General features: G+C 45.6%; 1 protein-coding gene across 1 annotated transcript in view; it reads right to left on the bottom strand.

Annotated features, from left to right (window-relative positions):
• Positions 1 to 11,509: 11,509 nt before the first annotated feature.
• The window catches only part of LOC115476892 (balbiani ring protein 3-like), a 48,967-nt gene continuing 36,077 nt past the window's right edge, over positions 11,510 to 24,399 (bottom strand). Inside the window, exons 9-11 of the mRNA XM_030213465.1 lie at positions 18,571 to 18,711; positions 14,780 to 14,935; positions 11,510 to 11,571 (exon numbers count right to left, since the gene is read on the bottom strand). Coding sequence (XP_030069325.1) covers positions 11,552 to 11,571; positions 14,780 to 14,935; positions 18,571 to 18,711 — 317 coding nt within the window. The 3' untranslated portion in view covers positions 11,510 to 11,551. The remainder of the gene's footprint in view (positions 11,572 to 14,779; positions 14,936 to 18,570; positions 18,712 to 24,399) is intronic.

Below are 24,399 nucleotides of genomic sequence, written 5' to 3'. Positions count from 1 at the left end.
AGTGGCTCCAGCTCCACTGCCACTGTACCTCACTGCCTGCAGCAGATGCAGTGGCAAAGGCCTGTCTGGGCTCACCTCACAAATGAATGTGAGCAGCAGGCCAGGCCCCTTCCCAACTGCAGCACACGCCCAGGTGCAGTCTGAAAACAACACCGGGCTCTACTGGGCACTGAAACGCCAACACTTAGCCAGAGGCCTCGTTCCGACCCAAAACAGCTCACTCAGGACGGTGCAGGGATTATTTTTATTGGCCTTTTCCTAGGATAAAAGGCACAAGGCAGGCAATGGTACGTATGATATTAAATCCCATGTCAGGATTTGGAACCAAAATAATATTTAGGAGGGTATGATTTGGCAGAAATCACTAGTTACATTTATTTAAACTTTGATTGCACTGCTGTATTGCAAAATACCCCGTTCCTTTTTGCCCTCTGAGTCTTTCTTATTATTCTTTCTTCCGGATTAATTAAATGCATCAAACATGAATGAAGATTTTTCTCAATACTTCTATTGAGAGAAGACTGATGGGCATTTCTCAACGTCTCACTGTATGTTTTTACTCTGACATTGCCACACTAAGACACAATGAGAGCAGATTGGCAAGGACTGCAGATCTGCAACTAATGATGGTATTTTTCCAGGGCTACTTAGTGCTGTATCAGACACCTGAGATGCTTCCTTCTCTGTAAAGGTCAAGCTGGCTACGGTAAACACCAGTGGTTTATTCCTACATGAGCAAACAGACACAATGATCTTCACAGACTTTGATCCTGGGGAACTGGGTTCGATTCCCACTGCAGCTCCTTCTGACTGTGGGCAAGTCATTTAACCCTCCATTTCCCCAGGTACAAATAAGTACCTGCATATACCATGTAAACCACTTTGAATGTAGTTGCAAAAACCACATAAAGGCGGTATATCAAGTCCCGTTCCCTTTCCCTAGTTGAGACGGCTACATGGAATGTTGCTACTATTTGAGATTCTACATGGCATGTTGCTTGTGGAGGAGTAGCCTAGTGGTTAGTGCAGTGGACGTGGGGCACTGGGTTCAATTCCCACTGTAGCTCCTTGTGACCCTGGTCAAGTCACCTAACCCTCCATTGCCCCAGGTACAAAATAAGTACCTGTATATACCATATAAACTGCCTTGAATGTATTTATAACTTTGGGCATCATCCAAGATGTGCACGCAACTAACTTACTAGCTAAGAAGGCCAATGACAGTCAATAATTGGATGCGAACAATCAATTATTGGCACTAATTTGGATTTGTGTGTGCATTGCCATTCTATAATCCTGAGCATCCAAATCCCATAGTGCCATGTGCCATCCAAAAGGTGGCGTGGTCATGGGCGGGTCATAAATGTTCTGAATATTTGTGTGCAGTCTTATGAAATAGAACAATTTACATGCCCCAAATGCCGTGAGGTGGCCGTTGACATTTATACCAGGTTTCAGCTAATGTAAATGCTAGCTCTCAAATTTGGGGCAGGAATTGGCGCTACATGGCATTCTATAATGAGTGCTCAGCCTGGTGCGCCCAATATAGGCTAGCGCTTGGCACCGATTTTTGGGTGCCATGTACTGAGTCTGCTCCATAAAAGGGAAATGGGACTTGATATACCACCTTTCTGTGGTATTTTGCAACTACATTCAAAGCGGTTTACATATATACAGGTATTATTTTGTACCCTGGGGCAATGGAGGGTTAAGTGACTTGCCCAGAGTCACAAGGAGCTGTAGTGGGACTCAAACCCAGTTCCCCAGAATCAGAGTCCACTGCACTAACCACTAGGCTACTCCTCCACTAGCAACATTTCATGTAGAAGCCTGCCCTTGCAGATCAGCAATGCGGCCGCACAGGACGTCAGACTCACAGAAACAGAAGCCTGCGAGGCCGCGTTGCTGATCTGCAAGGGCAGGCTTCTACATGGAATGTTGCTAGTGGAATAGCAACATTCCATGTAGAATCTCAAATAGTAGCAACATTCCATGTTCCACTGCACTAACCACTAGGCTACTCCTCCACTAGCAACTTTCCATGTAGAATCTCAAACAGTAGCAACAGAATCTCCAATAGTAGCAACATTCCATGTAGAAGCTCAAACAGTAGCAACAGAATCTCCAATAGTAGCAACATTCCATGTTCCACTCCACTAGGCTACTCCTCCACTAGCAACTTTCCATGTAGAATCTCAAATAGTAGCAACAGAATCTCCAATAGTAGCAGCATTCCATGTAGAATCTCAAATAGGGAAAGTGAACTGGGTCTTGACATGCCACCTTTCAGTGTTTTTTGCAACCTACATTCAAAGCGGTTTACATATATACAGGTACTTATTTGGTACCAGGGGCAATGGAGGGTTAAGTGACTCACCCAGAGTCACAAGGAGCTACAGTGGGAATTGAACCCAGTGTCCCAGGATCAAAGTCCACTGCACTAACCACTAGGCTACTCATTTCCCAAGCTTCCGAAGTAATTGGGGTTTTCCAGAATGTGAACAATAACTCAACAAAAAAACATTCAGATTCATAGAAACAATCAAAGAACAGAGAGCAAGAGTGGGAAAAGTATGGAGAAAAGATCTCAGTGAACCTTGATGTTAAAGCTTTCAAAAATAATGACAATTATCTTACTCAAGGATATCAATAGAAATCAAACAAAATAAAACATGGAAAAGAAAATAAGATGATACCTTTTTTATTGGACATAACTTAATACATTTCTTGATTAGCTTTCGAAGGTTGCCCTTCTTCGTCAGATCGGAAATAAGCAAATGTGTTAGCAGATAGTGTATATATAAGAGAAACATCAAAGCATTACTTTGACAGTCTGACAGAGTGGGAGACTCCCATCCCCACCAGTGCTGGCCTTCCGACAGCCACCAAATTTAAAACACAAGCTGATCAGAAGTAAACTTCCAACACAGACGGAAAAAGAAAAGGGCACGTTTCCCTGTAACACAGCCAGCTGCAAACTATGCCAAAACATTTCACAAGACCCCACAGTCATTCACAAAGGAAAAATATTCAACATAAAGGACTATTTTACATGCTCATCTTCCAATGTGGTATATATCATTCAGTGTAAAAAATGTAACGAAGGATGCTATATTGGAGAAACAGGCCAGATGCTTAAGACAAGATTCAATCTGCACAGTCATCACATGAAAATAGCCGGTGCCAGTCAAGCCCCCACCCCTGTGGGCCAACACTTTACAAGACCAGAACACTGCACCAGTGATTTCACAGTAAGAATACTGAAAGGTAATTTTAAAACAATACAGGAACGTAAGACCTTTGAAATAAGAATGATTGAATATTTTGACACCCAACAAACAGGACTTAATAAGGATCTGGGTTTTCTAACTCATTATAAAACATAAAGCTGTATTTCTCTGTTTATTTCTCTGTTTATTACCCTCCTCTCACCTACCAACACCCATTCTGTTAGAATATCAATGAAATGCTTTGATGTCCCCATGCATACCCCCACCCTCCCACTCTGTCAGACTGTCAAAGTAATGCTTTGATGTTTCTCTTATATATACTATCTGCTAACACATTTGCTTATTTCCGATCTGACGAAGCAGGGCAACCTTCGAAAGCTAATCAAGAAATGTATTAAGTTATGTCCAATAAAAAAGGTATCATCTTATTTTCTTTTCCATGTTTTATTTTGTTTGATTTCTATTGATAACCTTTAAGAGTGGACTAACACGGCTACTACACCTCTCTACTTACTCAAGGAAAAACATCAGTGGTCAGAAAAACTCCATTAACACTCTCCGTGCAAACAGTCATCGTATCCAATCTTGAACTTTCAAAAAACTTTTAAGAAAAGCAAAAATCAGTACTATTAGTTTCTAACGGTTCAATGCATGTATGTCCAAGACAGCCAAACACACTCCTGGCTTCTAATAAATTGACAAAAAACAAAGAGAGTAATGTGACCAGCAGAGCTGTTCCACCATATACAACAGGAGGATGAAAAGCCCTGTTGTTTCTGGAAGAGCTCTGCGTGCTGAAAAAGGGCCTGCGGTAGTGTAGGTGCAGGTTTTGGGTGCGCGCAGAATTCTTTTTCAGTGCACCTACAAAAAATGCCCTTTTTTTTTTGCCAGAAATGGACATGCAGCAAAATCAAAATTGCTGCGCGTCCATTTTGGGTCTGAGTCCTTACCGCCAGCCATAGACCTAGCTGTAAAGAATTTGGGCGGTAATGACCTACGTGCGTCAGATGACACTTGGCACGCTTCCGCTACGCGCGTCTGAAAATAAAAAATATTTTTCAGACGCACCTAGCAGACACGCGCCAAAAATGAAATTACCACAAGAGCCACGTGGCAGTTGGGCAGTAACTCCATTTTGGCGAACGTTGGGCACGCGAAGAGCCTCACACGGCTTAGTAAAAGGAGCCCTCGATCTGATAGTAGAAAGAGAAGCAGGCGCATAGTGGCATCTCAGATTAGCGCAGACCTGTAACAAGATCCAGGCCATTAGATAAAACCTTTTCCTCCAAGAGAATCTCTGAAGAACAAGCTTCTTTTATGCAGATCACATGAGGTCACACTGGCTACATAGGACCTGGGGAAATTACTTGTGAGATTTCACAAGAACCTGAATGCAAATATTTAGTCTTGCATTGCCACATTCTGACACAATGCTAGCAGATAGCAACTTGGGAAAAACTGCCTATTTGTAAGGAACATGACCTTCTGCCTCTGCTTCCTCTTCTGTAGAGGTCCAACCCAACACCATGAACAAAGGTACACAATGATTTCCTAATTAAAGTTATGTGTGCTTAAGAAACTTGTGGCAAATGAAGATTCCAAGGTGGTGAAATAATGTGATAAGCCTGTGGCCAAGGCCAGAAGGATGTTTGACTGCATAGAGAGGGACAAAACCAGCAGAAAGAAGGTCACCTAACTAACTGCTCTCATGTGGATTTTTTTTGCGAGTCCCTCGTGCTAGTGGGAAAAATGGACCTACAAAATGAAAACGCCCTATTTTTAGACTGCATTAGTAATGGGTTTAGTACGTGGAAAAGTCCTAACATAGTAACATAGTAAATGACAGCAGATAAAGACCTGTACGGTCCATCCAGTCTGCCCAACAAGATAAACTCATTTTGCATGGTATGTGATACTTCATATGTATACCCGAGTTTGATTTGACCTTGACATTTTCAGGGCACAGACCGTAGATGTCTGCCCAGCACTGTTCTTGTACTAAAAGTTCTGAAGCTAACGTCGAAGCCCCTTAAGATTTACACTCCAGCCCAGCCCTATCTATTCAGTCACGATCAGGACACAGGCCGTAGAAGTCTGACCAGCACTGTGTTTGCTTCCCAATTACCAGCATCGCCACCCAATCTCTGCTAAGATCCTGTGGATCCATTCCTTCAAAACAGGATTCCTTTGTGTTTATCCCACGCATGTTTGAATGCCATTACCGTTTTCATCATCACCACCACCACCTCCTGTGGGAGAGCATTCCGCGTATCTACCACCCTCTCCGTGAAAAATACTTCCTGGCATTAGTCCTGAGTCTGCCCCCCTTCAACCTCAATTCATGTCCTCTAGTTCTACTGCCTTCCCATCTCTGGAAAAGGTTTGTTTGCGGATTAATACCTTTCAAATATTTGAACGTCTGCATCATGTCACCCCACCTATTTCTCCTTTCCTCCAAGGTATACATGTTCAGGTCAGCACCACAGCACCAGCCCGGTGGTAGTTCCCTCCCCAGTGTGCAACATTTCCAGTGCTGCAAAAATATTTCAAGCTTTGTAGTGCTGATGTGTAGCCGGCGGTAATCGGGCAGTGCCGCGTGTTGCCGGTTACCGCCAGGTTAGTGTGGGAGCCCTTACCACCTCAATGGGTGGCGGTAAGTGCTTCCCCAGAAACAGTCGAATGCTATGCTGTAAAGGGTGCTCCTGGATAGGTGCCCTTTATAGAATAGTGCCTAGTGCGAAATCCATTCCCAACTTTTGGCGTGAGCATTTACACCAACTGAAACCAGATGTAAATCCCAGCATGCAAGTTGGGCGCGGATCCCCACAAATCTATAACATTGCGCATTTTAAGGGAATGCCCATGTCCCGCCTATCGTTACGCCCCCTTTTCATATCCACGCGGAAACACTTAAGTACTATTCTATAACAGGGCACATAAATGTAGTTCCGCACTGATCTACAGTTTCTGGACCATTTTAGTGCTTTGCTTCCATTATAGCACTTTTCTGCGCCAAAATAAATTGGCAAAGAAAAAGCGCAAAACGCTAAGCTCTCTATATAGAATTCCCTAGATAACTGCAAATTAGTGCTAATTAGCACCAATTAACACCTGCTATAGCCGATAATTGGTTGTTAACATCAAAAATTCAGTTATGCGCATAACTGACGCTATTTGATAACGTGTGCATGCAACTTTGCACGCTAAGTGTAACGTTGTGCGTGCAAGTTTGATAGAATTAGTGGAAAGGAGTATTAGTGGGATTTGAACCCTGGCTTTTGTAATCAATAGGATACTCTTCCAGTTGGAGTGAAGCAGTTGAATGTGCAAAGTCTTGTGCGTATTAGCCTGATTGATGCCTGCGTTTGGGAGGATGGAAGAGTCTCTTAGGAACATGGAACTTCCCTTATGGAAGTGTAGGTGAGCAGCAGTTGGCTCAAACCAATCAGGGGGCTTAGTTGATTCAAGCATCTGAAGATGAAGCGAGGAGTTTTGAACCATAGCCTGTCCTCAACCGGGAACCAGTGTCATTCCTGCAAAACTGATTTTTAACATGATTGGTCGTTTTGGACCCAACTAACAATCTTGTTTGTTTATTTATTTATTTATTTATTTGTTTGTTGCATTTGTATCCCACATTTTCCCACCTCTTTGCAGGCTCAATGTGGCTTACAATACATCATGAATAGTGGAAATAAGAAGAGAATAAACATTTGGTATTACAGAAGGATATTGGGTTACATGATAATGATAAAGCATAATAGTGATATAACAAGAAAACATTATAAGACAGTTCTGAATACATGTGGGGAATTTCACATGTGTTGATCTTTGTGATATGTCTTGTTGAAGAGATGGGTCTTCAGTAGTTTGCAGAAGTTGGTTAGTTCATAGATCGTTCTTAGGTTGCGCGGCAGCGCGTTCCAGAATTGTGTGCTCATATAGGAAAAGGTTGATGCGTTCCAGAATTGTGTGCTCATATAGGAAAAGTTTGTATTTTAGACCTTTACAGTTGTGGAAATGAAGATTAAGGAATGTGCGAGATGATTTTTTAGCATTCCTGGGTGGTAAGTCTATCAGGTCTGACATGTAGGCTGGGGCATCGCCATGGATGATTTTGTGAACTAGGGTACACACCTTGAACGCGATGCGTTCCTTGAGTGGGAGCCAGTGTAGCTTCTCTCGTAGGGGTTTAGCACGTTCATATTTTGGTTTTCTGAATATGAGTCTAGCTGCAGTGTTTTGGGCTGTCTGGAGTTTTTTGAGTATTTGCTCTTTGCAGCCAGCGTAAAGTGCATTACAATAGTCTAGATGACTGAGTACCAATGATTGTACCAGGTTACGGAAGATGGTCCTTGGGAAGAATGGTCTTACTGTTTTTAATTTCCACATTGAATGGAACATCTTTTTGGTTGTGTTTTTCACGTGACTTTCAAGTGTTAGGTGCCGATCAATAGTAACTCCAAGAATTTTTAGGGTGTCCGAAATTGGTAGGTTCAATTTTGGTGGGTTGATGTTGGTAAATTTGTTCGTGTTGTGTTGAGAGGTGAGTATTAGGCATTGTTGCTGTTTTCTGTAAAGGTTTCAGCCGCTTGAGTACTCTGCGTGATGAGTGAGTGTATTATAATACGGAACTCACATTTCTGGAAGTAATTATGCAATTGACGAATACGGTCAAATGTATGAAACAGTCTATCCCGCAACTTTGTGACTAACCTCCTCCAACAGCAAAGTCTCATCCGAGGAATGTGCAGTACAAAATTATAGTGCAAACTTTATGATCTCTGCATATGACAACATAATCTCACCAGGTTTTAATAAGAGTTGACTTAGAATTTATGTTTTACCTTTGATGGACAATCTACCATCCTCATTCCCCTCGACCCCATAACGCCTGATTCACATCTACCTCATTTGACCTTAATAAAACTTTGTATTTGTTATCAACCGTATTGGCAACCGCCTGTACGGTACTATGTAAGCCACATTGAGCCTGCAAATAGGTGGGAAAATGTGGGGTACAAATGTAACAAATAAATAGATAAATCTTGTGTATAATAAATGACAGAAGGCAGATCTGATGTATCAGCTGTTTAACTACATTTCTAATAAAGTGACTTCCAAAGAGATAGCACTTCTTAGAGACACTGTCAGAGAAAGAATGGACCACAGGGCCTATTGATTTCCCCTTCCTCTCATCTGCTCACAGCGAGATGAACTGTGTTCATAAAAAACATCAAAAATGATCGCAGGTAAAGAAAAACACCTCTCCAGTCTGCCCATCCATACCAACTACTAAGCTCTACAATCTCTTCTCTCCCCCAGAAATCCTCAGCGCCTGTCCCATGCTTTCTTGACTGCAGATACTGCCTTTGAGACCCTTTTACTAACCAGTGCTAAAACATGGCCTGAGCTATCCTGTGTGCCAAGGCCACTTTTAGTAGAGCCACTAATTTTTCCATAAGCACTTGGCCATCACCACATGAGTACTCGCGACACCTAAGGGCTCATGCACTAATCCTGCGCTGTTCAGCTCCCGGCAATGCCCAGCACTAACTGATTAGCATAGCCACGCCCAGGGTCGGCATTAGGGGGTGGTAAACAGGGCAACTACCCTGGGCTCCCATACTACAGGGGCCCCCAAACCTGCCTCAAGTTGAAGAAGGCAAAGACTGAAGACCAACTTTGAGGCCCCCTCACCAGTTTCTGCCCTGGGCCCCTGACTGTCTTAACACAAGCCCTGGCCATGCCCACCCTCTACCCCCAAATACGCCCCCAGCGATAAAAAAATTTAATTTTATTCTTCAACACGTACGTAGCATATGCACAACATGCAAAGACCACTGCAAGATGCCTGAGTGCATCCCAAGGTAGTGCATTTTAACTCGCAGCGTGTTTTTTTTGTGAGACTGTTCCCAGAATCTATCTTTCTATGTTTTAACAGCCACACCAGCCTGGGTTTTTTTGAAGCTTTATATCAGTTGGTGACCCACTGCCCCTGACGCAGCTATTTTTATACAGGTGAAACATGGCCATGTCGGGCATTTTATGTTGAAGATCTGGGCGTTTTTAATCTACTAATAAAGCATTGGGTTTTTTTTACAAGGTCTTCCTCATTGTGATTTAAGTGGGGAATCCTGTGTGCTCAGCTGCTTGGGATATTTAAAGGAGGCAGGGGCCAAGAAAAATAATTGCCAGGGTAAGGTGAGATATTTCACATGTGGACATGCTCCGTGGCTGATAGCTGGGACATCTCCTCAATGACTGTTGGAAGCACTGGGCAGACTGGATGGGTCAACTCTTTTGTTTTGTTTTTTTCTGCTGTCATATTGTTATGGTATAAGCCAATCATCAGAATTAAATGTGTAGCATGATGTTGTGTTGGATCAGATACATATATATACACCAATATATTTGTGCAGCTTTTAAATATATATATTTGACACTGCAGCAGAGAAAATAGTTTCATTTCAAGTCCCTCTCTCTCCATCCCTTTTTCTGGGAGCTTCTGATGGCAGGGATAGTCAATTACAAACACTTAACAAAGACAAAAGAGAGAGATATAACTCTCTCTGCCCTCCCACCTAAAAGGACTGAACAAAAGCATGACTAAGGTGGGTACCTGGACGCTCATCAGGACATCTCTGAAAACCAAAGACCCAAGAGACCGAAAGTCTGGAGAACCCACTGAAGACAAAGACTTCAGAGGGGAAACCATAAACAGGACATTTGCTTGTCAAAGGTATACCTGCCCCTCCCATCAGCTTTCAGACATGTGCAGAAAGGAAGGACTTATAATGTGGTCATGTGAACAGACTACATTAACCATAATGCCTTGCAAAATATCCAGGACATGCACACACCATGCTTCTCTGCTAACATTATAAAAGGCCTGGAAACAGCCCAGCTCGCTCTCTTGGAACCTGCCTCCTCTTGGGACCTGCCTCCTCTTGGGACCTGCTGCTCTCTTTGGGGTCCGCTGATGCCTTGCTCCTGAAACATGTGCTCATCAATCAGCTGGACCACAGCATGCTTGTAACAAGGACTTGTAAGTAACATAACTTTTGATCTAGACCTGCTACTTTGCCTTACTTAAGCACAGATTATCTGTAAAGATCTCTTAAAACCTACCTCTCGTGTGCAATTGTATATTAAATCAACCTTTTTGAAGTTAAAAATATGGAGGCTCATTTTCAAAGCACTTAGCCTCCCAAAGTTTCATAGAAACCTATGGAACTTAGCCTCCCAAAGTGCTTTGAAAATATGCCTCACAGTCTCTTTGTGTTCTGAGTATATGGTATCTTTTATATATACTTAATTTATTTAATTTATTGCAATTATCACCTTTGGTGATTGGTGGAGAAATTAATATCCTAAAACTTATAAATACAGCACCTGCTCTTAAATTATAAACAGTAGCGAGTGCTCTCTAGAGCTCTTTCCCCCAAGATAAATCATTTCTTGTAATAATATATGACATTAGTATGCCATGTTTACAACATTCCCAAAAGTGTGGAATTAACTGGCCCTCGAAGAGGGGGGGAGGAGAGTGTTACATTCATTTTAAAAGTGGAGTTCTTACTATTAAGAACTGCTGAACCCTGTTGAGCTCGACACCTGGCAACATTCAGCGGCAGATAAGCGGTGCACTGTCTGGCTCATTGGAGCCGACACTGTGGGTGCTGTGGGTGCTTGAAAACCCCCAATATTGAGAAAATTCCTTGTATGTGTCCAGGGAGGAGCTATTTTCATTGGGCTTAGCACCCCCAATATTTTTGAAAAGTTGGCTCCTATGGTCCGGCTAGTGCTGAGGCAGTCTGGGGGTGGAGCTTGGGTTACATAAGTGGATAAAGTTAGAATAACAGAATGGCTGTCCTAACGTTATCCGTCACACTAACCGCGCATCAGTCTGAACACCTGCCAGTATGCGGTTAACTTCCGGGTCACCGCACTTGCTTGGATATTCCATGCCAGTGCCAGTTCAGCCTGCTGGAAGCGGCTTAAAACACGCTGACTGCCGTGGGCTGGATATTACCCTCTTGATTCCCAAAAACCATAAAATGCTTTCAAAACTGTACAGGATTGTTTGACTCTTAAAAATTATGGAACTGTGACCCCAGCTTACAGCATCCCCCTTTGGTCTACATAGGCTGAAAACATGCCAAGAAGTTTCTTCTTGTTTCCAATATTTATAATGTGATTGATGTATATTAAAATGCAATTAAAAAAACCATTAAAAGGAGACCACGTTTAAGTCTTTTCTCTTTTATAGAAACAGACTTCAGTAGTTCCAGCTGGTACACTCTGGAAGGATCTTACTTTTAACTGGGATTACTTAGATCTGGAAAAAAAAGAAAATATATTATGGTCAATGAAACAAATTCATGCCGTGATCACCAAGAGGGCAATTTTAAAAACTATTTCCATTTCTTTATCTGTAGAAATGGGCTTTTATAAGATTTCCCACCCTATGTGTGTGTAAAGGGGTCCGATTCCCTAGTGTGGCTGGGCCACATGAACTTTATCTTACCACAACATCACGTTGTATTTGTTTACACCGGAGTCTGTAACGCCTCTCCGGTACTATGTAAGCCACATTGAGCCTACAAACAGGTGGGAAAATGTGGGATACAAATGTAACAAACAAATAAATAAAGATACACAAATTGGGCAGATATAAAACTACCCCTACATCGTACAATGTGGGGTAGAAAATGGAAGGCTGATGAATAGAGGCTTCAGAGGTTTAGCAGACTCTGCTGGCAGTGATTGGCAATGGGAAGGGGGAAGATATTCCAATTACATATGTAGAGTGAGTATAAAACCTCTTTCCAGGATAAGGATTGGATCCATTGTTTTTCTCCTTCCTTGGGAATGCCTGAGCTCCAGGAGGTTAGTCCTTGGGCTGAGAGGCCTTAGGTTAAAGAAAGGAGGTCCACTGTGTTTGTACAGTTTGCTCTGGGGTCTTCTATAGATCTTTTAAGGAGGGGCTCATGTACTGATGAACATAGTAACGTGGAGGGGCATAATTGAACTGGGCGCCCATCTTTAAGGGCGCCCCGGCGAAGGGGCGGGGCATCCCGTATTATCAAAACAAGATGGGCAGCCATCTTTTGTTTCGATAATACGGTCGGGACGCCCAAATCTCAACATTTAGGTCGACCATCTTGACATTTAGGTCAACCTTAGAGATGGCCGACCTCGGTTTTCGCCGATAATGGAAACCGAGGACGGCCATCTCAAAAATGAACAAATCCAAGCCATTTGGTCGTGGAAGGAGCCAGCATTCGTAGTGCACTGGTCCCCTCTCACATGCCAGGACACCAACCGGGCACCCTAGGGGGCACTGCAGTGGACTTCACAAATTGATCCCAGGTGAATAGCTCCCTTCCCTTGTGTGCTGAGCCCCCCAAAACCCACTACCCACAACTGTACACCACTACCATAGCCCTTACGAGTGAAGGGGAGCACCTAGATGTGGGCACAGTGGGTTTCTGGTGGGTTTTGGAGGGCTCCCAACTACCACCACAAGTGTAACAGGTGGGGGGGGGGGGGGCCTGGGTCCACCTGCCTGACGTGCACTGCACCCACTAAAAACTGCTCCAGGGACCTGCATGGTGCTGTCAGGGAGCTGGGTATGACATTTGAGGCTGGCAAAAAATGATTTTTAATTTTTTTTGGGTGGGAGGGGGTTGGTGACTACTGGGGGAGTAAGGGGAGGTGATCTCCGATTCCCTCCGGTGGTCATCTGGTCAGTTTGGGCACCTTTTCAGGGCTTGGTCGTGAACAAAAAGGGACCAAATAAAGTCAGCCAAATGCTCGTTAGGGCCGGCCTTCTTTTTTCCATTATCGGCCGAGGACGGCCATCTCTTAACCACGCCCCCGTCCTGCCTTCAGTACACTGCCGACACGCCCCCTTGAACTTTGGCCGGCCCTGCGACAGAAAGCAGTTGAAACCGGCCAAAATCGGCTTTCAATTATAACGATTTGGCCGGCCTTAGGAGAAGGCTGGCCATCTCCCGATTTGTGTCGGAAGGTGGTCGCCCTTCTCCTTCGAAAATAAGCAGGATAGTAACATAGTAGATGACGGCAGAAAAAGACCTGTACGGTCCATCCAGTCTGCCCAAGATAAACTCATATGTACTACTTTATATGTATACCCGACCTTGATTTTTCTCTGTCATTTTCAGGGCACAGACACAGTAGTGAACTGAACTGGCTTATGTTTGAGACTCCTTTGTTGGGTTGGTTGATTTTGTTTGACATATTATAGACGGTGACTGCTTTATAGGGGCTAATAACACTGGCTGCAGAGCAATACTGAAGGTGGTTTCCTTCTACCTTTACCAGTAATGACTGAGAAATGATCCAGTGGAGAGCAGAAAATGAGCAATGAGCCAAAATGTAAAGACTAAGGGGTCCTTTACTATGGTGCGCTTACAGATTTAGCGCACAAGAACAGCCATACTGGGTTAGACCAATGGTCCATCTAGCCCAGTATCCTGCTTCTAGCAGTGGCCAATCTACAAGTACCTGGCAGACACCCAATTAGTAGCACCATTCCATGCTTCCAATCCCATGCCAATTATTAGCACACAATAAATAATGACACCCATCCTATATAATAAAATGCACCTCCAACATTCTGAAGCTGACTGCATGGCTGAGGCATTCCTGCTCTCTGTATCCATCTCCTGAATTGACATCACATACTTCCGGGTTCGTCACAAGCAGAAGTGACCAACCACACGAGGTTTCTCGGCTTCAGAATGTTGGAGGTGCATTCTATTAAATAGGATTGGTCAGTTCCTTGAAGCACAGCCAGAGCTCAGCGTCCTGCACAGTAACGCTCAGACACCAGAGAGAGAGAGGGGGGGCCTGACACCAGAGAGAGGGAGGGAGGGGGGGCTGACACCAGAGAGAGGGGGGGGAGGTATCTCTGTCACACACACACACTCTCTCTCTATCACAGTCAATGTCTTTCTCTCTCTCACTCTCACACACTGTCTCTCACACACTCTATGTCTCACACTGTATCACATTCACTCTCTATGTGTCACACAGTCACTCATACACTCTCTTGGTCTCATACACTCAGTCTCACAGAGTCTGTGTCTCACACACTCTCTCTCTCGCACACACTGTATCTGTGTGAAACACACTCTCTCTCTCTCACACTGTGTCTCACATACGCACTTGCACACACTATCATTCTCACACACACTCTCTCTCTCACAGACACACTCGCACCGAGACTCACTCTCTCTCACACACACACACACACTCGCACATTCACTCTCTCTCTCTCTCACACACAGTCACTCTCATATACACTCTCTCAAACATACACACTCCGAGGAAAACCTTGCTAGCGCCCGTTTCATTTGTGTCAGAAACGGGCCTTTTTTACTAGTAGGAATATAATGTACGTCTTATCATTTAGCACATGCTAAACCTATTAGCATGCCTTAGTAAAAGGACCCCTAAATTATATGATGCCTTTTTCTTTCCTTATACACACTTGATAACGATGCCCTGGAGCTCTTTACCGTGCAAAGGATCCACACATTTCATTTCGCAATCCTTAATGCAGCACTTTTGATCATCTGGGCAGTGGTAATCACTGGAGCACACAGGGGGCGTTGCTGGAGACAGAGTCAAAGGAAGGCATGTATCTGTAGGGGCTGGACATATGCCAGGTTTCTCTGAAACACAAATGGAGAAACTAGTGAGCAGGTACCGTTGGAAGACATCTGAAGGGCAGAGCTTTGGGTCTCAAAGAGGATGTCAGTTCTGGAGGTGCAGTCTCTCTCTTTCACCATGTCATTCTCACAAGTCAGGGACGAAGAGTGCAGCAGAATTCACTGTTATGGTGAAAATCTGTGTAAGAAGCTGTTATAGAGGTAGAACCAGGTGTGTGCTGGTACATTTTTAACAATGGGCTCTCTCTCCGGGCATAGCTGGCCCTGAAATTTGGGGGGAGGGGGGAATATATGCCTCTCTCTCCCCTCCCTTGTGCGGGCACGCTAGGCATACCTTTACCGAGCTCCACCACCCAATAAATGGACTGCCACCATTCTCTGCTGCTTGTTTCTGGCTCTGAGTAGCATGATGGAACCTTCTTGCGCTTGCATGAAAAGTCCCAGCCTGATGCTCAGAGTCAGAAACAAGGAGCAGGGAGCAGTCTATTTACTTGGCTAGTGGGGCCAGCATCACTGTCAGCAAAGTAAAAGAGAATTCAGGAGGGGGCCCAAGCCCACATTTTGGGAGTCAGTTGTTAAAGTAGCCATGTGGAGGCCTACTTTAACAACCGGCTTCCAAAATTCGTAAAACTTAACAAACGGCTCTCGCGAGCCCGTGAGAGCCCGCTCCAGCACACCACTGGGTAGAACTCTTACAACGTTAATTGCAGTCCAAGCCCAACGGTGCTTTTGCAAACATTTGTTAACTTTCCTCTGCTTTTGTGAGAATAATTTTCAAAGGCTTTGCTAAGGTAAATAGCCATTTCCTTGGGCAAAGTGGCCTGCCAGAAGCTTGTCTTTCTCAAGAAGGCTAAACACTGTTTGTGGGATTCACAACATGTTTACATTTAGGCAGTGGCGTTCCTAGGGGGGCTGACACCCGGGGTGGATCGCCGATGCGCCCCACCCCCCGGGTGCAGCGCCCCCCCCCCGGAACAGCGCGACGCCCCCCCGGCGAAAGAACCCCCGATCCCCCGGCGAAAGAACCCCCCCCGGGTGCACGCCGCTGGGGGGAGGGGGTGCCGCGCGCCTGCCGGCTCTTCGTTTTCATGCTCCCTCTGCCCCGGAACAGGAAGTAACCAGCGGCATGCACCCGGGGCGTGCACCCGGGGCGGACAGCCCCACCGCCCCCCCCTTGGTACGCCACTGCATTTAGGTGCTTTACTAGGGGACTAAAGACTACATAACGGAATTTTCAAATCTGCCTCCCCTTCTTTTCTCCACCCATAGAAAAAGAATGTGCAAAATGCACAGATGTTTTTGTGCTCAGGGTCCTGGCTGATATTCAGCCAGGGCCTGCATAAGACAGTTATACAGGTCCTGGCTGAATATTGCCGGGCATTTGTGACCTGGATTGGCCGCTGTTGGAAGCAGGATACTGGGCTAGATGGACTGTTGGTCTGACCAGTATAGCTATTCTTATGATTTTAACTTTTTAAAGTTCCGTAGCCCCCACAATCCCCTTCCCATCCCCTGGTGCAGCCCTCTCCTCCCAGTCATCCTCCTCCCAGCCCAAGATAGTATGAACCCCACCTTCTCCCTCCGCTCCGGAACATCCTGCCCAACACCTCCCAATCTCACAGTAGTACCTTTGAGCTGTCCTCATTTTAGCCGCTTGGTTATGCAGGTCTCGGCACTGAATATTGCCGACACCCATATAACTGCTGGCTCCTCTCCAACGCTGCCCCATGTACTGCCCCTGCCCTGCCCACTTTTTTGGGGGGGGATGGTCAGAGTCGATATTCAATGGCACTTCCTGGTTAAGTGGCACTGAGTATCAGCGGTTGGGCAGGCCCAGGAGATTTACGTGGGCTGGAGCTTCTCCTGCCTGCTTAAATTGCTTTGAAAATCGGCCGGATCCTGTCTGCTGACAGTGGCACCCCCCCTCCTCAGTAATACTCACAGTAGCCTGTAATCAGAATATAATGAAGAGAGAACCTGTGGAATTTCACTGAATAATGGGAAGTGAATTGTGACATTATCAAGTATTGTTCCAGCTGCCATTTCGCTGTCTAAAGCCTCACCATGCATCTATTTGACTATACTAGTGGAGGAGTGGCCTAGTGGTTAGGGTAGTGGACTTTGGTCCTGGGGAACTGAGTTCAATTCCCACTTCAGGCACAGGCAGCTCCTTGTGACTCTGGGCAAGTCACTTAACCCTCCATTGCCCCATGTAAGCCGCATTGAGCCTGCCATGAGTGGGAAAGCGCAGGGTACAAATGTAACAAAAATAAAATAGATACTATTGGAGATTCTACATGGAATGTTGCTACTATTGGAGATTCTACATGGAATGTTGCTATTCCACTAGCAACATTCCATGTAGAAGACTGCACAGGCTTCTGTTTCTGTGAGTCTGACGTCCTGCGCGGCCACATTGGTGATCTGCAAGGGCCGACTTCTACATGGAATGTTGCTAGTGGAACAGCAATATTCCATGTAGAATCTCAAATAGTAGCAACAGTGGAGGAGTGGCCTAGTGGTTAGGGTGGTGGACCTTGGTCCTGGGGAACTGAGTTTGATTCCCACCTCAGGCACAGGCAGCTCCTTGTGACTCTGGGCAAGTCACTTAACCCTCCATTGCCCCATGTAAGCCGCATTGAGCCTGCCATGAGTGGGAAAGCGCAGGGTACAAATGTAACAAAAATAAAATAGATACTATTGGAGATTCTACATGGAATGTTGCTACTATTGGAGATGGAATGTTGCTATTCCACTAGCAACATTCCATGTAGAAGGCTGCGCAGGCTTCTGTTTCTGTGAGTCTGACGTCCTGCACATACGTGCAGGACGTCAGACTCACAGAAGCAGAAACCTGCGTGGCCACATTGATGATGGAATGTTGCTAGTGGAATAGCAACATTCCTGTAGAATCTCAAATAGTAGCAACAGTGGAGGAGTGGCCTAGTGGTTAGGGTGGTGGACTTTGGTCCTGAGAAACTGAGTTCAATTCCCACTTCAGGCACAGGCAGCTCCTTGTGACTCTGGGCAAGTCACTTAACCCTCCATTGTCCCATGTAAGCCGCATTGAGCCTGCCATGAGTGGGAAAGCGCGGGATACAAATGTAACAAAAAATAAATACCAGAAAACCACAATCTGGAACCTAACTGACTGAAAGGGTAATAAGTTTTCCCTTACGCTATATTATCATGGAGCAGCTTAACATACGCTCTGCTTCATCATATTCAAATTCACCTAATTATTCAAAGGTCAATTGAGTCAAGGGATCATAGTAGGGTCTATCAGATCAGCGTACATTCCCTTAATTTGGCTAGAATGAGCCAGGCCTATGTCTTTCAAGGGTAGTAACGCAATCCTCATCGATCCCAAGATGTTCCTCTTTATATATTTTTTTCAATATTTTTTAGCCTTTGTGGCATTTTAGTTTCACTATTTCAATTTTGTATATATATATATATAAATTATATTCATATAGCACTTTCAAGATAGTACTTAGCTTTTACTAGGCTCTTAATACTGGAGACCGGATGTTACCGACATAGATCCGTGTTTCGCATTACAACGCTGTTTCAAGGTAGTCCCGAAGAGTATGTCTGACAGCCGGAATCATGGAGGGCACTTCACATTATACTGGTACCTGATAGGGCTGCAACACAATCCGTGCCGCACATGTGGGAACAGCACTTCTCATCTCCTGGACATCCACTGTCTCTGGTGCAGAGGCTACGAGCTGCTCGTATACACCTAACTGGGTCATAAGGACAGAATCCCGGTTTCTCTACGAAACAGGAAAAACAAAATCACGTGTAAATAAGTCTGCTGGCAAAAACTCTGACCAGTGTAGTGGGTGGGAACAGCAAAATCTCTGCCTTATAAATCCCCTCATTCATCTTTCTTACCTTAGAAGGTCTGTTACTAAGCGGTGGTGAACCCAAGGCGGGCTTACTGCTCGCTAAACCGGAAGTGCCGCTAAGCTACTGCAGCAGCCTGGCAGGTGGTTCCCACTCTCATCGTGCACCATTTCCAGTGCATTTCCAGTATTTTTTTGTAGCACCAGTGTTTACCTGGCGGTAATCGGACAGTACCGTGCACTGCCCGGGTACCGCCGGGTTAGCGTGAGAGCCCTTAACGCCACCTCAGTGGGTGGTGGAAAGTGCTCTACTACTACTACTATTTAGCATTTCTAGAGCGCTACAAGGCATACGCAGTGCTCTCCCCTCCCACAATGGCCACGTGACAAGTGCTTCACCTTGTCGCACGGCCATTTCTTTAAAAAAAAAAATCAGCCTTTTACCCACTGCACTAAAAGGGGGCCTCAACTCCACACCACTCAGGATTTTGTAAACCATAATCATATCTCCCCTCATCTGTCTCTTTTCCAAGCTGAAGAGCCCTCTGTAGCCTTTCCTCATATGGGAAGAGTTCCATCCCCTGTATTTATTTATTTATTTGTTACATTTGTATCCCACATTTTCCCACATGTTTGCAGGCTCAATGTGGCTTACATAATACTGTAAAGGCATTCGCCAAGTCCGGTAGGGGATAAGTACAAAAGATGTTTAAAAACTCCAAACAGCTCAGAACACGGCAGCCAGACTCATATTCGGAAAATCAAGATACGAGAGTGCAAAACCCCTACTAGAGAAGTTACACTGGCTCCCACTCAAAGAAGGCATCGCGTTCAAAGTATGTACCGTAGGTCACAAAATCATCCATGGCAATGCCCCAGCCTACATGTCAGACCTGATAGACCTACCACTCAGGAACGCTAAAAAATCATCTCGCACATTCCTTAATCTTCATTTCCCCAACTGTAAAGGTCTAAAATACAAACTAACGCACGCATCAACCTTTTCCTATATGAGTACGCAATTTTGGAACGCGTTACCACGCAACCTAAAAGCGATATATGAACTGACCAACTTCCGCAAACTACTGAAGACCCATCTCTTCGACAAGATATACCACAAAGACCAAAACGTGTGAAACTCCACACATATATCCAGAAATGTTTAATAATGCCTTCTGTTATATTACTATCATGTATTCTACTACCATGTAACCCAAAATCTTTCTGTAACACCAAATGTCTTCTCTCTTCTTATTTCCACTATCCACGATGTATTGTAAGCCACATTGAGCCTGCAAAGAGGTGGGAAAATGTGGGGTACAAATGCAACAAATAAATAAATAAATAGTGGGATAGGGAAGATAAGATTTAGTCAAGTTGGGTTATCATTTTGGGCGCTCTTCTTTCAACCTTTTCTAATTCCGCTATATCTTTTCTGAGATGCGGTGACTAGAATTGAATGCGATACTCAAGGTGAGGTCACATCATGGAGTGATACACAGGGCCGCTGAGAGGGGGGAGGGCAGGAGGGACAAAATTCTCTGGGCCCGGGCCTCCAAGGGGGGCCCGGCGCCGGGGTCAGGCCGTCAGCGCTGCAGTCCCTGGTCTCACCTGCCTGCCTCCTCGGCTCCAGGGCCCCCTGCATTCGAAGCGGCAGTCACAGATCGCCTCCCTTCGGACCTTCCCTCCCTGAGTCCTGCCCTCGCGGAAACCGGAAGTTACATCAGACGAGGGCGGGACACAGGGAGGGAAGGCCAGAAGAGAGGCGATCTGCGACTGCCGCTTTGAATGCAGGGGGCCCGGAGCCATGGAGGCAGGCAGGTGAGACCGGGGACTGCAGCGGTGGGGGGAGTGACAGGGGGCGGGAGCGACGGGGGGCGGTGGGGGCGCCCTTATCCTGGGCCCGGCCTAGTCTCTCGGTGGCCCTGGTGATACAGAGGCATTATAATATTCTTGGTCTTATTTACCATCCCTCTCCTAATAATTCCTAGCATCCTGTTTGCTTTTTTGGCCACCGCCACACACTGGGCAGAAGATTTCAGCATATTGTCTACAATGACACCTAGATCCTTTTCTTGAGTGCTGACTCCTAAAGTGGACCCTAGCATCCGGCAACTAAGATTTGGATTATTCTTCCCAATGTGCATCACTTTGCATTTGTTTCCACATAAATGCCTATCCTGCTTATTTTCGAAGGAGATCGCCGGCCATCTTCCGACACAAATCGGGAGATGGCCGGCCATCTCCTAAACCCGGCCAAATCCGTATAATTGAAAGCCGATTTTGGCCAGCTCCAACTGCTTTCCATCACAGAGCTGGCCAAAGTTCAAGGGGGCGTGTCGGCAGGGTATGGAAGGCAGGATGGGGGCGAGGTTAAGACATGGCCGGCTTCGGCCGATAATGGAAAAAAGAAGGCCAGCTCGGACGAGCACTTGGCCGGCTTCACTTGGTCCATTTATTTTTAGGACCAAGCCTCAAAAAAGTGCCCCAATTGACCAGATGACCACCGGAGGGAATCGGGGATCACTTCCCCTTATTCCCCAAGTGGTCACCAACCCCCTCCCACCCAAAAAATTAAAAAATTAAAAACATTTTTTGCCCACCTCTATGCCAGCCTGAAATGTCATACCCAGCTCCCTGACAGCAGTATGCAGGTCCCTAGAGCAATTTTTAGTGGGTGCAGTGCACTTCAGGCAGGTGGACCCAGGACCATCCCCCCCTACCTGTTACACTTGTGGTGGTAAATGGGAGCCCTCCAACCCCCCCACCAAAACCCACTGTACCCACATGTAGGTGCCCCCCTTCACCCCTTAGGGCTATGGTAGTATTATAGAGTTGTGGAGAGTGGGTTTTGGGGGGGATTTGGGGGGCTCAGCATCCAAGGTAAGGGAGCTATGCACCTGGGAGCAATTTGTGAAGTCCACTGCAGTACCCCTAGGGTGTCCGGTTGGTGTCCTGGTATGTGAGGGAGACCAGTGCACTACAAATGCTGGCTCCTCCTACGACCAAATACCTTGGATTTGGCTGGGTTTGAGATTGCCGGCATTAGTTTCCATTATCACCGGAAACCAATGCCGGCCATCTCTAAAGCCGGCCCAAATGCTGAAATTTGGCCGGCTCCGACTGTATTAGTGAAACGAAAGATAGCCGGTCAGGACACCGCTTTACGGGGCCAACCATATAGATGGCCGGCCCCGTTCGATTATGCCCCTCCACGTTTACTAAGTGGCGCTATTTTTTTAACGCGAGTAAATGGTTTATGCGCGATAAATGCTAACGCACCCATAGAAATGTATAGGCGCGTTAGCGTTTAACATGCCTTAAATTTACAGGTGCGTTAAAAATGCTGATGCACCTTAGTAAACATACCCCTAAATTTAATCTGTCAGTTGGATGCCCAGTCTTCCAGTTTCCTAAGGTCTTCCTGCAATATTTCACAATCTGCATGCATTCTGACTGCTTTGAATAGTTTCATGCCATCTGCAAATTTAATAACCTCACTCGTCGCTCCGATTACCAGATAATTTATAAATATATTATATAGCACCGGTCCCAGTACAGATCCCTACGGCACTCCACTGTTCACCCTCCACCCTCCTCCACCCTCTGTTTTCTGTCCAATAATAACCAATTCCTATTCCACAGAAGGACATTGCTTCCTATCCCATGACTCCTTAGGTGGAGGGAGGCGGGACTGGTGCTGGGCAGACTTATACGGTCTGTTCCAGAGCCGGTGGTGGGAGGCGGGGCTGGTGGTTGGGAGGCGGGGATAGTGCTGGGCAGACTTATACGGTCTGTGCCCTGAAAAGGACAGGTACAAATCAAGGTAAGGTATACACAAAAATTAACACATATGTGTAATCTTGTTGGGCAGACTGGATGGACTGTGCAGGTCTTTTTCTGCCATCATCTACAATGTTGCTATGTTACTATTTTCTCAGGAGTCTATGGACAGATATAGGTGACACTTTGACCAACAGTTACGTTCACTACTTGCCATTTTGAACATTAGCATATGGGCATTAATACAAGAAATAGAAAAAAAGGCCTTTTTTGTGGTAAAAATGGTGGGGGAAACCTATAAAAAGGCATGCAAAGGCCAGTTTATACTACAGCTTAGTAAAAGGTCCCCTAAGTTCAGTGCCTAATGCTGAGAATCAGATCTAAGTGCTTAAATGTTCTCCCTACCCTTAATCTGTTTCCCTTCTGCAATAGCCACCCACTTTAATGGCACCTAAATTCAGGCACAGCCCTACTCTTCAGAAAGGCTAGGAACCAGCCTTACCACTTCTTTAAAGACTGGAGAGCAGTAGGGGCTGTTCCAGCCCCTCCCTTCCAGGGAGCCTGCAGGGAAAAGGAGGGAGGGGAGGGAGGGAGCTAAGCAGAGGAGAAAACAGTCACACTCTGCTCCTTAATCCATCTTCTCTTCTCCTGTTCCAGCCCCTCCCTCCCAGGAAGCCTTCAGGGAGGGGAGGAAGACAGCTAGAGCAGTGTTTCCCAAGTCTGGTCCTGGAGTATCCCTTGCCAGTCAGGTTTTCAGGATATCCACAATGAATATACATGAACTCGATTTGCATGCACTGCCTCCATTATATGCAAATCTCTTTCATGCATATTCATGGCGGATATCCTGAAAGCATGACTGGCAAGGGGTACTCCAGGACAGGACGTGGGAAACACTGAGCTAGAGCACAGCAAAAGACAACTCTGCTCCCTACTCTCTTCTCCTGTTCCAGCTCCTCCCTGCAGAGAAGAGGAGGGGAGGAGGTGAGCCTGGACTCAGCACAGAACAATCACTCTGCTCCCTAATTTAGACCTATTTCTCCATAGTTCCACTTCCTTTTGTTTTATATATTAAGTCCTAGTAACAATGCGTATAATACAAAGTTCATTATATTAAATACAATCCCCCCTCCCCCCCGACATTTAAAGCCATAGCTGGTTAAATGACAACTGGCTATCTGCGAATATTATCTCCCACTGAATACTGCCAGTTAGCACTTAGCGGATAGCTAGTTGTATCACTCAATATAACCGGCTATCGACAGATATTCAGCACATTGCTGGCTAAGGGCTCTTTTTACAAAGTGGCAGTAGAGCCCAATGCGGGCTTATCGCTCACTAAACAGGAAGTACCACTGGGCTGCCACAGCAGCCAGGCAGTACTTCCCACCCTCAGCGTGCTGTCATATCCGGCGTTACAAAAATATATTTATTTTTGTAGCGCCAGGGTTTACCTGGCGGTAATCAGGCAGTGCCACGCGTTGCCAGTGTAGCATGATATGAGTTTAATTGTCAGAGTTATTGAGTTTAATTGTCAGAGTTATTGATTTTGCTGGATCAGATAAAATATACAGCTGCAAAGACTTCACTTTCCCCTTCTCCCTGGAGACTACTGATAGCAGAAGCTAGCTGGGTGGTTACCTAAGTCCATCAACACATCTCCAAAGAATAAAACTCTCAAGATGGACAGCAATCACAGAGACTACACCTAACAAAAGACAGTGAAACTCCACCTATTCTCAGACAATGACTCAGACTGAGAAGCCCACCTACTCTCAGACAAAGACTCTTGTAATCCTGTCAGATGCCTTATGGAGGTGCATCTGCCACAGA

Source organism: Microcaecilia unicolor, chromosome 8 (genome assembly GCF_901765095.1).
Source record: "Microcaecilia unicolor chromosome 8, aMicUni1.1, whole genome shotgun sequence".
In the NCBI taxonomy this organism is placed as follows: Eukaryota; Metazoa; Chordata; class Amphibia; order Gymnophiona; family Siphonopidae; genus Microcaecilia; species Microcaecilia unicolor.
The sequence above is the reverse complement of the archived record's forward strand: the minus strand, read 5'-3'. Positions and strand labels throughout refer to the sequence as shown.